This window comes from Sus scrofa, chromosome 3 (genome assembly GCF_000003025.6).
Source record: "Sus scrofa isolate TJ Tabasco breed Duroc chromosome 3, Sscrofa11.1, whole genome shotgun sequence".
Lineage (NCBI taxonomy): Eukaryota > Metazoa > Chordata > Mammalia > Artiodactyla > Suidae > Sus > Sus scrofa.
In genome coordinates this window covers 5429888-5443226 of record NC_010445.4, presented here as the reverse complement: position 1 = coordinate 5443226, position 13339 = coordinate 5429888, and the positions used below count along the sequence as shown (strand labels likewise).

At 58.4% G+C, this 13339-nt stretch overlaps 1 protein-coding gene and 1 long non-coding RNA gene across 2 annotated transcripts in view; one reads left to right on the top strand and one right to left on the bottom strand.

Annotated features, from left to right (window-relative positions):
- Window positions 274-13339, top strand: part of TECPR1 (tectonin beta-propeller repeat containing 1) — a 28883-nt gene continuing 15817 nt past the window's right edge. The window contains 10 exon segments of the mRNA XM_021086091.1: window positions 274-382; window positions 5022-5257; window positions 5654-5836; window positions 6088-6210; window positions 7025-7076; window positions 7079-7149; window positions 9567-9741; window positions 9832-9932; window positions 10417-10518; window positions 11922-12067. Coding sequence (XP_020941750.1) covers window positions 5033-5257; window positions 5654-5836; window positions 6088-6210; window positions 7025-7076; window positions 7079-7149; window positions 9567-9741; window positions 9832-9932; window positions 10417-10518; window positions 11922-12067 — 1178 coding nt within the window. The 5' untranslated portion in view covers window positions 274-382; window positions 5022-5032.
- Window positions 5158-11993, bottom strand: LOC110259846. Its single transcript, XR_002342226.1, has 3 exons — window positions 11907-11993; window positions 8011-8119; window positions 5158-5244 (listed from the first exon to the last, which is right to left on the bottom strand). It is a non-coding gene; the product is annotated as an uncharacterized LOC110259846 (long non-coding RNA).

Sequence of the window (13339 nt, the reverse complement as noted above, 5' to 3'; positions counted from 1 at the left end):
CTGCACCCCGAGAACACAGCGCCTGCTCGTGCAGGTGGTCCTGGGGAGCCCGGGTCGGGGGCGGAGTCCTGGTGGGGAGCGGCCTCCTTCCCAGGAGAGCGGGAAGCTGGCCCCTCCACCAAATGCCCCAGCACAACTTCCCCGAGACCCCGGAAGTGGGCGGGCGAGCGACCCGCCGAGACCCTGAAGCCGGCAGGTGACGCAGCTTCTCGCAGCCAATCCCGCGCCTCTGGCCCTTGCGTCACTGCGAGGCCAACCAATGGGAGCGGGCCTGGCTGCCGCTTCCTGCCCACCGGCTCTCCGGCAGCGGGGGAGGGCCTGCCCGCTCTCCCTGCCGCCGAGGAGCAATCGCCGCGAACCTGCCCGCCGGGCGCCGGCCCAGGTGAGTGCAGCGGTGGCCCACGAGGTGGGACGGGCGCCCTGCCCCCCCTCCCCAGGTTGGGGCGGTGCCGGGGGCAGTAGCTGCGTTTGCCCCACGGCGCGGGGAGGTAGGAAGGGGCTGTGCTGGTGCTCTTTCCCGCACTCGCTGCGGGGCGCCACCCCCTGTCCGCCATCCACCTCCCCCGGAACGTGACACCTCCACCAGCCTTTGCGCTGGAGTGACTTGGGAAGTGACTTGGGCTGCTGATCCTCGGGTTCAGAGGATCGAACTGCGAGGAGCCTGTGTGTCCCTCCTCTGGGCAGTGGTGAGAGCAAATCTGCTTGCCGCGGGATTAGCTCAGACAGATGGTCAGGGCCCATCTCTGAGATGCTACTGGTGGCAGGGCAGGGGGCCCACCTGTCGCCCAAGTGCACCGAACCAGAGTGAAACCAGGATGACCGCCCCAATGATGGGAGCTGGGAGTTCATCTTAAGAGCTGCCCCCTCAGGGCACCTCCTGTTCTATAGAATGGGTGGACCTGCTCTCTGGGAAGGACTCGACTGCCATGCATGTTCTGCTCTTTTCTCCCACCTCGATGTCGCCTTACAAAAGCTCCCCACAATTGGCAGGCAGTCAGCCACTTTCGTAGCCAGGGTTTGCTCTGTTTGTGCAGGGGGGAGAATGAGACAGGGTGTGTGATAGAAAAACAGACCAATAGGAAGCCTTGCAGGAAGGAGTCCTAACCGCTGACTGGGAAGTAAACCTTCAGGCTCTCCTGGGAACTGTGTCCCTCCCTCTACCGCACATAACCCTACTCCCCCCACCCCACCTTCCCTTGGGTACCTTTATGTCTCCAGAGGGATCTGTTAAGTAATCTGTGTCGGCAGGCAGCTGGCTCTGCAGGTGGTGAGCAGCCCTTCTAAGCAAAATGACTGAGGGTCCAACTGGAATTCATTGTGCAGAAGTTCTTGGTGAATCAGAGGTTGCTTTCTTGGAAGATGCTGCTGCTGTCCCTTTACCTTTACAAAACAAAGAAATCCTGGGATCTCAGAACCATGGGACTTAATGCTCCATCCTCCTTTTCAGGAGTGCTCTGACCTAGTGACCCAGTGTCCCAGGACAGATTGCTCCATCACCTCACAGCCAGGAAGTGACTTGAGAAGTTGGGACCACATCCTGGCAAGGGCAGAAAGGGGGGGGGCTGACCAAGGATGTTCCCCTCATGTCATCTTTAGCTGGGAAGTGATGGGTACCTGGATTTCCACACCAGATTTTTCAAGCATATCCCCAAGCCCCACCTTTCTCTAGCATCTTCTGTTAGGTGCCCAGAAGGCTCAATTATGTCTCTGTGGAAATTACTGCTTAGTCATTTCTCTGGAGCAAAGTGCATCCAAGTCCAACATCCCCATTCATTCATTGAGATCCACCTGCAGATTGAGCCTGACCTAAGTGGCTACTTATACAGTGACCTGTGAGCTGAGAAGTATCTTTGAAGACAGGACTTAAAATGTCACCCTGGAAACTGACATCCCCCCTTACCCTCTGTAAAAAAGCTTACTTTTCTCCCAACAATTTATAATGAAAATTGTCAAACATATAGCCAAACTGAAAATATACAGTCAATGCCCACATACCCACCGCCCAGGCTCTACCGTTGTCAGTTTACAGTACTTTATCACATACCTAACCACCTACTAGCACCTTACTTTTAACATAAGTAACTGATGACACGTGACTTCCCTGGAGCCGTATTTGCGCTTAGCTCAGGGAGTCAGCAGTGTGGTGCATGCAAGGGGCTGTGATTTTCTGTAATATTGAATGAATGCCCATGACGTGCAGAGCACAGGGAGGCACAGAGGAAGTGAAGAGGCTGAAGATGCAGGCTGACCACAAAGGGATTTAATTTCTTGGTTTTTAAGAGACAGAAGTGGCAGTTTGTGAGAGCAAATGCCAAGTCATTGAATGACCTCAGTAACACTCATTGGGTCATGCTGGGTACTGACCACTTTATTCTAACTCTTCACCTATATGGTCACTTTTTTTTTTTTTTAATCTTTTTAGAGCTGCACGCACGGCATTTGGAGGTTCACAGGCTAAGGGTCAAATCAGAGCTGTGACCACCGGTCTATACCACAGCCACACCAGATCTGAGCCGCATCTGTGACCTGCACCACAGTTCATGGTAATGACGAATCCTTAACCCACTGAGTTCCACTGAGTGAGGCCAGGGATCAAACCTGAGTTCTCATAGATACTAGTCAAATTCCTTTCTGCTGAGCCACAACGGGAAGTCTGGTCTCATTAAATTCTCACAACTACACAGCGAGGTCAGTCTTCCTTCCTGCCTTTGACAGATTAGGAAATTGAGGTACAGGGAGGTTAGTTGGCCAGCTTTTGGTCATGCCAGAAAGTGGTGGGGCCAGGATTCGAATTCCCACGCTCTGGCTCCAGAGTGGCTGTGGGCACTCTTCGTCACAGCATAGATGCTGCAGGTGGAGAGATGGACCCTCAGGCCTGACCAAGGAGGAGCAGAGGGACATGGGGGGCGGAGCACAGCTCTTCCAGGGGTCCCAGCTCAGGCACCCGGACACAGATGCCAGTTTTCAAATGGCTGGTATCCTGACATCCCGCATGTTTGCCCTGGGCATTGGAGCCCTGGGTGGAGGATCAAGCTTCCCCACTCTAACAGTTGGGATCCCAACCCTGTCATCTTCCTTTACTTCCTGTCCTGGGTGTTTCCCAAAGCTCGGCACCTGCTCCATGTCCCTGCTTCCTGTCCTTTATCCTTCAGTCACTCCCTTCCCAGCCTGCACTTTTCCTCCTTGGTGTTTGCAAGAGAGACTTTGTTCCAAAGGAGCCCAGTTGCTCACAGCAGATGCTCCTGTTTTCAGACATGCTCCATCTGCATTGTCATAGTCCAATCTCCTCTCTTTCTGAATCGCCCTTGTGCCTCTGGCGTGTCTCAGGAGCAGAAAACCTGGCTCCAGCCTCAAGGCACCCAGACTCTGTCTGCTGGTAGCTCTGCTTTCCAAACCAGAAAGGCTGTGTCCGCCCCTTGGGGCAGTGATCTGTCTTGGGTGTGGGGGCCGTATTGTCAGGCAGAGCTGCTCTTTGTTACTCCCCAGGCTGCTGTGTCTTGCTACTGTGGGTCTGGCTCTGCCATGGGGGGAGGCCTGTCTCTACCGGAAGCCAGGGCTCCGGGAGTTTCACCCCAGGAAACAGCAGCATCCTCAGCCCGGGCAGGTAGAGCACAGCGGTCACCCTATACACCCCATGGAGTAGAAAGGAAGGGAGGCAAGAAGGACCAGGAGAGGAGTTCCCATCGTGGCGCAGTGGTTAACGAATCCAACTGGGAACCATGAGGTTGAGGGTTCGATCTCCAGCCTTGCTCAGTGAGTTTAGGATCCGGCGTTGCCGTGAGCTGTGGTGTAGGTTGCAGACACAGCTCAGATCTGGCATTGCTGTGGCTCTGGTGTAGGCCGGTGGCTACAGCTCCGATTAGACCCCTAGCCTGGGAACCTCCATATGCCGCAAGAGCGGCCCAAGAAATGGATTAAAAAAAAAAAAGAAAAAAAAAAGAAAGAAGGACCAGGAGAGGAGAATGGCAGGAGAGGGGACGGGGAAGAGGGGGCGTGGTCATACCAGGAGGGTGACAGCAGCACCCTCACATCCCTGCCACGCACAGCCTCCGGGCTCCCACAGGACACCAAACCCATAGAGGAAGCTCACAGTGATACCAGCTTGAGGGAGGGGCCCTGTCCATCATGGATGCGTGTATGTTTGGGATTCAACTAAATTTACAACTTTTCATTTATTTTGACAAGAAAGGTCTGAATGAAATATGACTGCTCAGGGAGTTCCCGTCGTGGCTCAGTGGTTAACGAATCCGACTAGGAACCATGAGGTTGTGGGTTTGATCCCTGGCATCACTCAGTGGGTTAAGGATCTGGTGTTGCCATGAGCTGTGGTGTAGGTCACAGACGCAGCTCGGATCTGGCGTTGCTGTGGCTGTGGTGTAGATCAGTGGCTTCAGGTACGATTGGACCCCTAGCCTGGGAACCTCCATATGCCACGGGTGCGGCCCTAGAAAAGACAGAAAGACAAAACAAACAAACAAACATGACTGCATAGAAGTTCCCGCTGTGGCACAGTATGTTCAGAATCCAACTGCGGCCGCTCAGATTGTTGCAGAGACTTGGGTTCCATCCCTGGCCTGGCACAGGAAGTTAAAGTGTTGCTGCAGCTGTGGCATAGGTCACAGCAGCAGCTCTGATTCGACCCCTGTCCTGGGAACTTCCATATGCTGTGGGTGGCCTTTAAAAACAAGGCAACGATAATGACATTTGTTAAATTGGGGGCAGTAGGTAGTAGTTACGTATTATTCTCTGGCCTTTTTTGTATGTTTGAAAAAAGTCCCCATCCTGTGAAGGAAAAAAAGACAAGGAACAGCATAGGGCAGTGGGCCGGAGCTGGGCTCTGCCCCTGCTTTGCGGGGCTGGGGCTGGGTGGGGGGCACTCAGCCTGCTCTCCAGATGTGGCAGGAGACAGCTGCGCCCAGGGTTCCCTTGCCCGGTCTAGCTGTCTGTCCCCCCACCCCACCCCCCCAGTCCCCACCGGAGCCACGGATGCTGACCTGTGCCCTTCTGCCGTCTTCCCGCAGCCGCCAAGGCCATGCCCAGCTCGGCGCTGTGGGCGGTGGATCTCTTTGGGAGGGTGTGCACCCTCTCGACGGCCGCGCAGCACTGGGAGCTGTGCAGGGACGCCCAGCTCGAGTTCAAGCGGGTCAGCGCGGCCGCGCAGTGCTGCTGGGGCATCGCCTGCGACCACCAGGTGTACGTGCGCGTGAGCTCCAGCGACGTCCCCATCCGCCGCCGGGAGGAGGCCTATGAGAATCAGGTGGGGTCCCGGGTGGGCACGCGTCGGGCTTGCCGAGTGGGTTGGTTGGCTGGGAGCTCCGCGTCCCAGGCTCCCGGCCAGTCCCCACCCGTATTGCCTTCTTTCTGCCTGAGATCCGATTCGTGCAGCATCCTGGGTCCTTGGTTCCCTGGGGGGCCCTCTTGTGTCCTCATCCAGGCAGCCGGCCGGCTCCGCACGAGGAGGGGGCCGTGGCCTCTGCGGCTCAGGGTGGAAGTCACTCCTCGGCCCCTGGGGGCGCCGTCCAGGTGCTGGCTTAGGATGCGGGGCCCGGCCCTCTGCTCCCTTCCCATCCTGGAGCCGAGCAGGAGGGTCCCCCTGGCCCAGGGAGGCCCCCGGCTGCAGGGCCTAAGGCTGGTCTCTGCCTCGGGCCCCCAGCGCTGGAACCCCGTGGGCGGCTTCTGTGAGACACTCCTGCCGAGCGACCGCTGGCCGTGGAGCGACGTGAGTGGGCTCCAGCACCGGCCGCTGGATGGGGTGGCGCTGCCCTCGCCGCACTGGGAGTGGGAGTCGGACTGGTACGTGGATGAGAATTTTGGAGGGGAACCCACCGAGAAAGGGGTAGGTGAACTCGGTTCCTGCCGCGGCTCCCCCCGCGGGGAGGGAGCGCCTTGGGCTCGGCCTGTCCCCCCAGGGCTGTCCCCAGCACCCCCTGGCGCCAGCCCCCAGCCCGTGCCCCGCGTGCTCCCCGCTGCCTGGCCTTGCTGCTGGCTCCCACCCCTCCCCATCCTGCCCCCTCCACCCCGGCTCTCCTCCTCCTTCCTGGAGCGCCTTCCAGAGCCCCCCGCCCCCGCCCCATCTTGACATTTCAGGGGTGGACATACGCCATCGACTTCCCTGCCACCTACACTAGAGACAAGAAGTGGAATTCCTGCGTGCGCCGGCGTCGGTGGATCCGGTACAGGAGATACAAATCCCGGGACACGTGGGCCCAGGTCCGGGAGCCTGTGTGTGGCCTGGGGGGCGGGGGTGACTGCAGTCACAGGGACCCTCACCCCCACCCTCCCCACGGGCACAGGGGACCCCCCGCCAGCCCTGGGCCTGGCCTCTGCTGTGCTCCTGTGCAGGCCATGCCTGTCCCTTGGTTTGGGGGTTGCTGCTCGGGGAGCTGAGCAGACTGTGGCCCAGGACAGCACAGGACTGGCTGGCCCTGAGCCTCAGTCAGTGCCCTTCCACCTCTCCTGCCACCACCACAGGAGCCACCCTGGCTCTTGTAGTTTTCCGTGATCCAGAGAAACCAACGTAGGGACATGAAGCCTGAACCAGGGTCCGATAAGACCTTGAATGAGAGGAGCCAGTGCCCCGCCCCTCTGCAGGGCCCATGCGGCAAGGGGGGCCCAGCCTCCCGCCCCTGGGCTGGAAGCAGCCAGCAGCTAGGGGACGACCAAGGTCAAGGGGCACTTTCGCCGCAGGAGCCTGATCAGCCCCCTTCTGGGTGCAGGCAGGGGTAGTGGCATCACAACTGCAAAGCCGGGGTCCCATCGGGGACAGCAGCCCAGGCCTGACAGCCCATAGAGGGCAGGGTGGGGGGCCCAGGCCGGGAGCTCTCTGTCCTGATGCTGCCTTCTCTGTGGCGTCAGCAGGGGCCAAGCCGGAGGATGGAAGGCAGCCAGCACGCTCAGGGCCACAGCGGAACGCGGGTTGGGGTGGGGGGTTGCACGTCCTGGTGTCCACCAGGAGGGGGCGCTGCCTTCCACTGGCCCAGGTGCCCTCAGGTACTGACTGCTGCCTCGCACCTGCCTGTCGCAGATCCCGTCGCAGGATGACCCCAAGCAACTGCCCGACCCCTTCAACGACCTCTCCGTGGGGGGTGGGAGATCACAGATGAGCCCGTGGGCCGCCTGTCCGTGTGGGCCGTGTCTCTGCAGGGGAAGGTAAGGCTGTGCCCTCGGGCCTTGGAGGGAGGTGGCCGAAGGAGGGGGCCACGGGTAGCGGGGTGGGAGGGAAGCTGGCCTTCAGGGGGAAGGAGGGGCTCGCCCCAGACCTCGCCTGGCCCTCCTGGCTCTGGAGCTGCAGCTGCCCTGGGCAGGCAGCGTGTTACTGGGGGCCCCACAGCCCGCCTTCCTGTGACCCCTGCTGTCCTGGGGGGCCTGCTGGGGCCCGCTCTTCCTAGAAGTCTCTGACCTCCCATCCCAGGCCGGGTCCTCGCCCATCTCTCCTCTGAGCCCTGAGCACTGATCACTGTCCACCCTTGGCTCGGACACCATCACTCTTGTCTCCCCGGACAGCCTCAGCCCCCTGCCTGCTCCCCTGCGGTGCCTCCCACACAGCGGGCTCCAGCAGTGTTGTGGGCAGGAAGGCAGATGGGCGTGGGTGTATGGGTGTATTGCTGGTGGGTGGGTGGAGAGGTATGGGGGTGGGTGGCTGGATGGTCTGGTGGGTATATAAATAGATGAATAAGTGGACAGATGGGGTATGGACAGGTGGATATGTGTGGGGGGTGAATAAGTGGATGGATGGTTATATGGATGGGTGTGTGGGTGGATGGATGGGTGGGTGAACGAGGGTCAGATGTTTAGAAAGGAGAGGGGATTCTTTTCTTGGGGAGTTTGTGAACCTAGCACAGGAATAAAACCCACCCACGAAAGCAGCAGTGACCTAAACTGTCCTTGGCACAACCAGCACTTTGGTTGTGACTGTCGAGTGTTCGTCATGACTCCATGCTCTCAGCATAACGTGACCCAAATTCTCAGGTCGGCTCGGGAACAGTCACAGCAGGCTTTTACCAGGCTTACCTCTAGGTCCTGCTTGGTCTGGGTGTACGTCAGCTGTCGTTTTCTGAGCCACGCTGAAGGGTGGCGGGAGCTGGCCTGGAGCAGAGTCCCCGTCAAGGGGCCATGCCACCTGGATGCAAAGAAGGGAGAACAGGCCTGAGAGCATTGCCTGGTGTGAGCCAGGCTGTCCTGCCTCACTCCTATGATCCGTAAAAGGTGTGACCAGGACCCTGGGCCCCAGAAGGATCTGGGCAGACAGTTGGGCCCAAACCAGTGGGAAGCAGAAGAGGGGCTGCCTGGGCCTGGGGCTGCAGTGAGGGACAGCCGCTGTCGCCTAGCTGCTGATTTATTCTCTAAGGTGTTTGAGGAAACACCCAGCAAAACATCATGTGCAAAAAACAAAAACAAAAAACAAAAACATTTCCCTGATGGCTCAGTGGGTTAAGGGTCTGATATTATCACTGCTGTGGCTCAGGTTGCTGCTGTGGGCTGGGTTCAGTCCCTGGCCCAGGAACTTCTGCATGCACTGGTGCAGCCACAAAAAAACACATATCATGTGCTGGAAGTTCCCTTGGGGCACAGCAGGTCAGGGATCTGTTGCTGCTGTCGCAACTGCAGCATGGGTTCAATCCCTGGCCTGGGAACTTCCACATGCCATAGGCACAGCCAAAAAACAAACAAACAAAAAACACACAAAGCCCCAAACATCATGTGCAAATACGACCCATAACACATGCATTTGTGGGTGATGATGATGGCAGGTTATAACCAATCTGCTCTACTGTCTTTTTTCCTTGGAAAATACTTTCTATACTAAATCACTGAAAATTTTGTATCATTATAAGTGAGATCATGGCACGTAATTCACAAATGTTCAGGCAGTTTAGCTAGGACAAAATTTAAAGCTTATAAATAAAATTAGTATGAATCACATATCTAATAAAGAATTTTAAAACGAAAAAAAAAAGAGCAAGACGATAGAGTCCCCACCGTGAAACAGCTCTCTGGAAGGGGTCCGAGTCCTCCTGGACCCCCTCTAGATGGAATGAGCCAAACAGGTGGCACAGTAGGAGCGGGTGGCTCAGCCCTTAAGTCTTTTATTACGCGCTCTCTCTTCAGGTTAAGGAGGAAAAGAGGCAGAGGGTTTAGACATTCCTGGGAGGGGGCTTAGGGGCTTCCTTACCAACCACCGGGAAGCTTCTGCTAGAGACAGGTTCCCTTAGAGTGTGTCGCCACTAGGGGGCGCAGGACACCGGCCTGAGGCAGGTGCTCTCACAATGAAGCAGATGGCAGAAGAGGGCGGTCCCCTCGGACCGCCAATATCCAGGTGTCCGTGTCGCGTTTTTTTAGCAGGGATGGGGAGTCATCTCATCTGGCTCAAGGATCCCGACGGCAGTGGGGAGGGGTGACCGAGATCTGGGCGGTCCTGGCCCCCTGGTCCCCGGGGCCCCAGGAGACTCCAGGTTCGGGCTGGGCAGGTGCTGATGAAAAGGCGGCCAAGCTTGGGCAGAGGACCCGGCCGCGCAGCCCTGGCTGACCCTGCCTGACCCTCCCCGTGGGTTTCTCTCGCCGCGCAGGTGTGGTACAGAGAGGACGTCAGCCACCCCAACCCCGAAGGCTCATCGTGGTCCTTGGTGGACACCCCCGGGGAGGTGGTTCAGATCAGCTGTGGCCCCCACGACCTGCTGTGGGCAACGCTCTGGGAGGGACAGGCCTTGGTCCGGGAAGGAATCAACAGGAACCATCCCAAAGGTGGGCGGCCCTGCGCCCCCTGCTGGCCGGGGTGGGGTGTGTGCAGCTCTCGGTGCCCGGGCGCCCACACTTTCTCCTGGGACCCCGTAGGAATTTCGTGGTCCATAGTGGAGCCCCCCACGTCAGAAAATGGCATCATGCACGTCTCCGCGGGAGTCGGCGTGCTCTGGGCTGTCACCAAGGACCGGAAAGTAAGCCGGGGTTCCCGAGGGACTGGGTCCGAGGGCTCCGTTTCCTTTTGAGGGTTGCGTGGTTTTTTGTTTTTGTGAGTGTGGTCTAAACCCTTTAGAACGAATCTGGCATCGGCCAAGCCCAGTACCAAGTGCAGAGCGGCTGTACCTGTCGCTCAACAGGCCGAAACATCTCAAATAATCAGAAGCCAGTTTTCTGAAACCCTTTGCTTTCTCCTGCCCAGAGCTTGTCACTTTGGCTTCATCAGAGGCAAATCCAGTAAAATAAGCTGCTTTCACGTTGCATCCGTCATCTCTTTCCAACCCCACGTCAGGGGCAGCTTTTCTGTACAGTGTGCTTGTGCTCATCTGTGGTCTAAACCCAAGGACCAAATTATTCATTTGTTCTTCCCAAAACTTAAAAAAAAAAAAAACCAAAAAAAACCAACCATCCATTTCAGTGCCCCCCACCCCAGGCAGGCGTATTTATGTCTGACGTTCCCAGGTTTGGTTCCGAAGAGGTGTCAACTCTCACAATCCCTGTGGCACCAGCTGGATCGAGATGGTGGGAGAAATGACGATGGTGAACGTGGGGCTGAATGACCAGGTGGGTGCGGTCCTGAGCCTTGGTCCCCCGGGCAGGGGCGGCAACCCCGGCTCAGAATGGGGTCCCCCATGCGTCCTGCTGTCCCTTTCCGCTGGACTCGCTCACGAGGCCTGCACGGGAGGGGGTCCCAGCCCCTCTGCGCACTCCAGTCCTGGAGCCCCCACCTGTCCCAGGCCACACCCCCAGGGACCCTCAGAGCCGAGGCAGTGAGCATGGGTGTGGGGGAGGGGCGTGTACCCCGGAGGCCTGGCGGGAGGGGGTTCTTTTTCTTTTTCTTTCTTTTTCAGAGCTGCACCTGCGGCATAGGGAAGCTCCCAGGCGAGGGGTCAAAGAGCAGCTACAGCTGCCAGCCTCCACCACAGCTCACGACCATGCCAGATCCTCAACCCACTGAGAGAGGCCAGGGACTGAATCCGCATCCTCATGGATGCTCGTTGGGCTTGTTACTGCTGAGCCACAGTGGGAACTCTGAGCCTGGGAAGGGTTTTGTTGAGAACTGTTGGGGTAAAATCAGATCACCGAGTCCAAGAAGAAACACCTTCCGACTTTGTAGACTTTGTAGTCACAGCGTCTCTTCAGCATCGCCTGAAGCGCAGCCTCCGTCCCATAGACAGTGAGATGTGGCTTCTTTGAAGACTCCAGATGTGAAAGTGACACTTTCCCCGTTGCACTAGAAGCTCTTCCTGCAGAGCTGGCCTTTCCTGTGTCCCCACGCTCTCCTCACCCACCTTGGGAGCTGGGCCCATGTGGTCAGGGGAGAGGCGGGCACTGGCTGGTGCCCCCTGGACTGAGCACGTCTCTATCACCTGCCATGACCAAGTGATAGAGATGCCGCAGCCCTGCCATCGAGGGGCCACAGCTCTGCTTTCAGGTGCCCCAAGGCTGGGGCCCCATATGGGCTGCTCCCAGGCTCCTCAGCTGCCCAGGGTGCCTGCCTTCCTCAGCACCCAAAGGCCAAGGGCAGGAGGCCGGCTCGGCCACCTTTCCCATAGAAAATGAGGTCAGAGTCAAGATTATTTTGCATCTTTAAAAAGACGGGGACATCCTCTGGGTTCATTTGGATGCAGCTTCCTTCCCACCAAAGGCCACAGGGAGGATGGGGACATGGGGGGACCCTGTGTCCTGCACAGCACCCACCGGCACCCACACCTCCCCCGGACCCTGGTTCCCGAAGCCCCTGGGGTCCTTGCCTCTCCTGAGCTTGGCGCCTGCCCTCCCCAGGCCCCCCTGGGCTCCACTTCCCACATCTGACTCCTGTCCTCACTGCACGGCCACCCCATCCCCTTCCTGGCCCGACAGGCGCGCCCTCACCCACGCGCTGCCCGCCTCTGCAGATGCGTCCCCCAGACCCGGGGCGCACCCCCCACCCCAGGCTCCCCCAGCCGTACCTCTCTCTGTCCCAGGTCTGGGGCATCGGCTGGGCGGACCGGGCCCTGTACTTCCGTCAGGGCGTCACCCAGAGCGAGCTCAGCGGGAGGACGTGGAAAGCCATTGTCGCCGGCCGGGAGTGCGACCGCTCTCACTCGGGCAGCTCGTCCAGCCTCCTCAGGTGATCGGGGTGGCGGGACTCGGCGGGGTCGGTGCCTCGTCCCAGGCTGGAGAAGACAGGTCCCGACCCCCCAGAGCCCACGAGAGGCTGTGGGGCCTCCTCCCTCCCTGTCCTCGGGCCCGGGGAGGTCCGTCCACGTCGGGGGGCTGACGCGGAGCAGGGCTGGCCCGTTGGTCCTGTGGCCTCAAGGTCTGGCAGAGAAGAGGCTTCTCTGCGGGGAGGCTGCTGGGGCCCCCGTGCCCAGGGAGGCCCAGGGAGAAGATGGAGCGTCTCTAATCAGGAGCAGGGCCCTCGGGTTTGCAGCAGAATCACCTGACAGCCTGGCTCCCGCCCTTCTCCACGCCCCGCCCCCGGAGTAATGAGGCGATTTGGCATTTCTGGCAAGGTCCCAGGTGTGCCGTGTTGGGGACCAGGCCTCTCTCTGGGACTCGAGCTTGTAGACCGGTCTCGGCCCTGCTCACTGGCCGTTGGGACCAGGCGGGTAACTTAGCATCTTAGCTGGGGAGGCCTCAGCTCTACAGCAGGAGGGTTCCCCAGTATCCCCAGCACTTACCTGCTGGGTCGTGTGGCCTGGGGGCGGGGTGGGGGGCCCTGGGCACCGCACTCCTGCCTGCAGCTCGCGTCCTTCTCAGACTCTGGTCCACATACTTCTGCTCGCCCAGCGTGGTGGTCAGCCCTCTGCTGCACCATCACCCCAGAGATGCCTGGAAGCTGGCCGTGCAGGGTTCACTCACATTTACCTGAGGAGTTAGGAGTTTCAGCTGGTGGTTCTTAAAGGGAACAGCACATTGGAACCAGCTGCGAACGTCCAAAACCACTGATGCCAAACCTTCAATACCTTGATTTTGGCGATGGCTTCTTAACTATGACACCCCAAAGCACAAGTAACTAAAGGGAAATAGATAAAGCAGACTTCAGCAAAATTTAAACATTTTGGGAGTTCCCTTTGTGGCTCAGCAGTTAATCAGTCTGACTAGGATCCATGAGGATGCAGGTTCGATCCCTGGCCTCGCTCAGTGGGTTAAGGATTCACTGTTGCTGTGAGTGTGGTATAGGTCACAGACACGGCTTGGATCTTGTGTTGCTGTGGCTATGGCTATGGCCAGCACCTGTAGCTCCAATTCTACCCCTAGCCTGGAAACTTCCATGTGCCACAGGTGTGGCCCTAAAAAGCAAAAAAAGAAAAAGAAAAAAAAGTTAAATATTTTGTGCATCAAAGGACACTGTCAAGGTGAAAAGATAAATGGGAGGAAATATTGGCAAGTCATATCT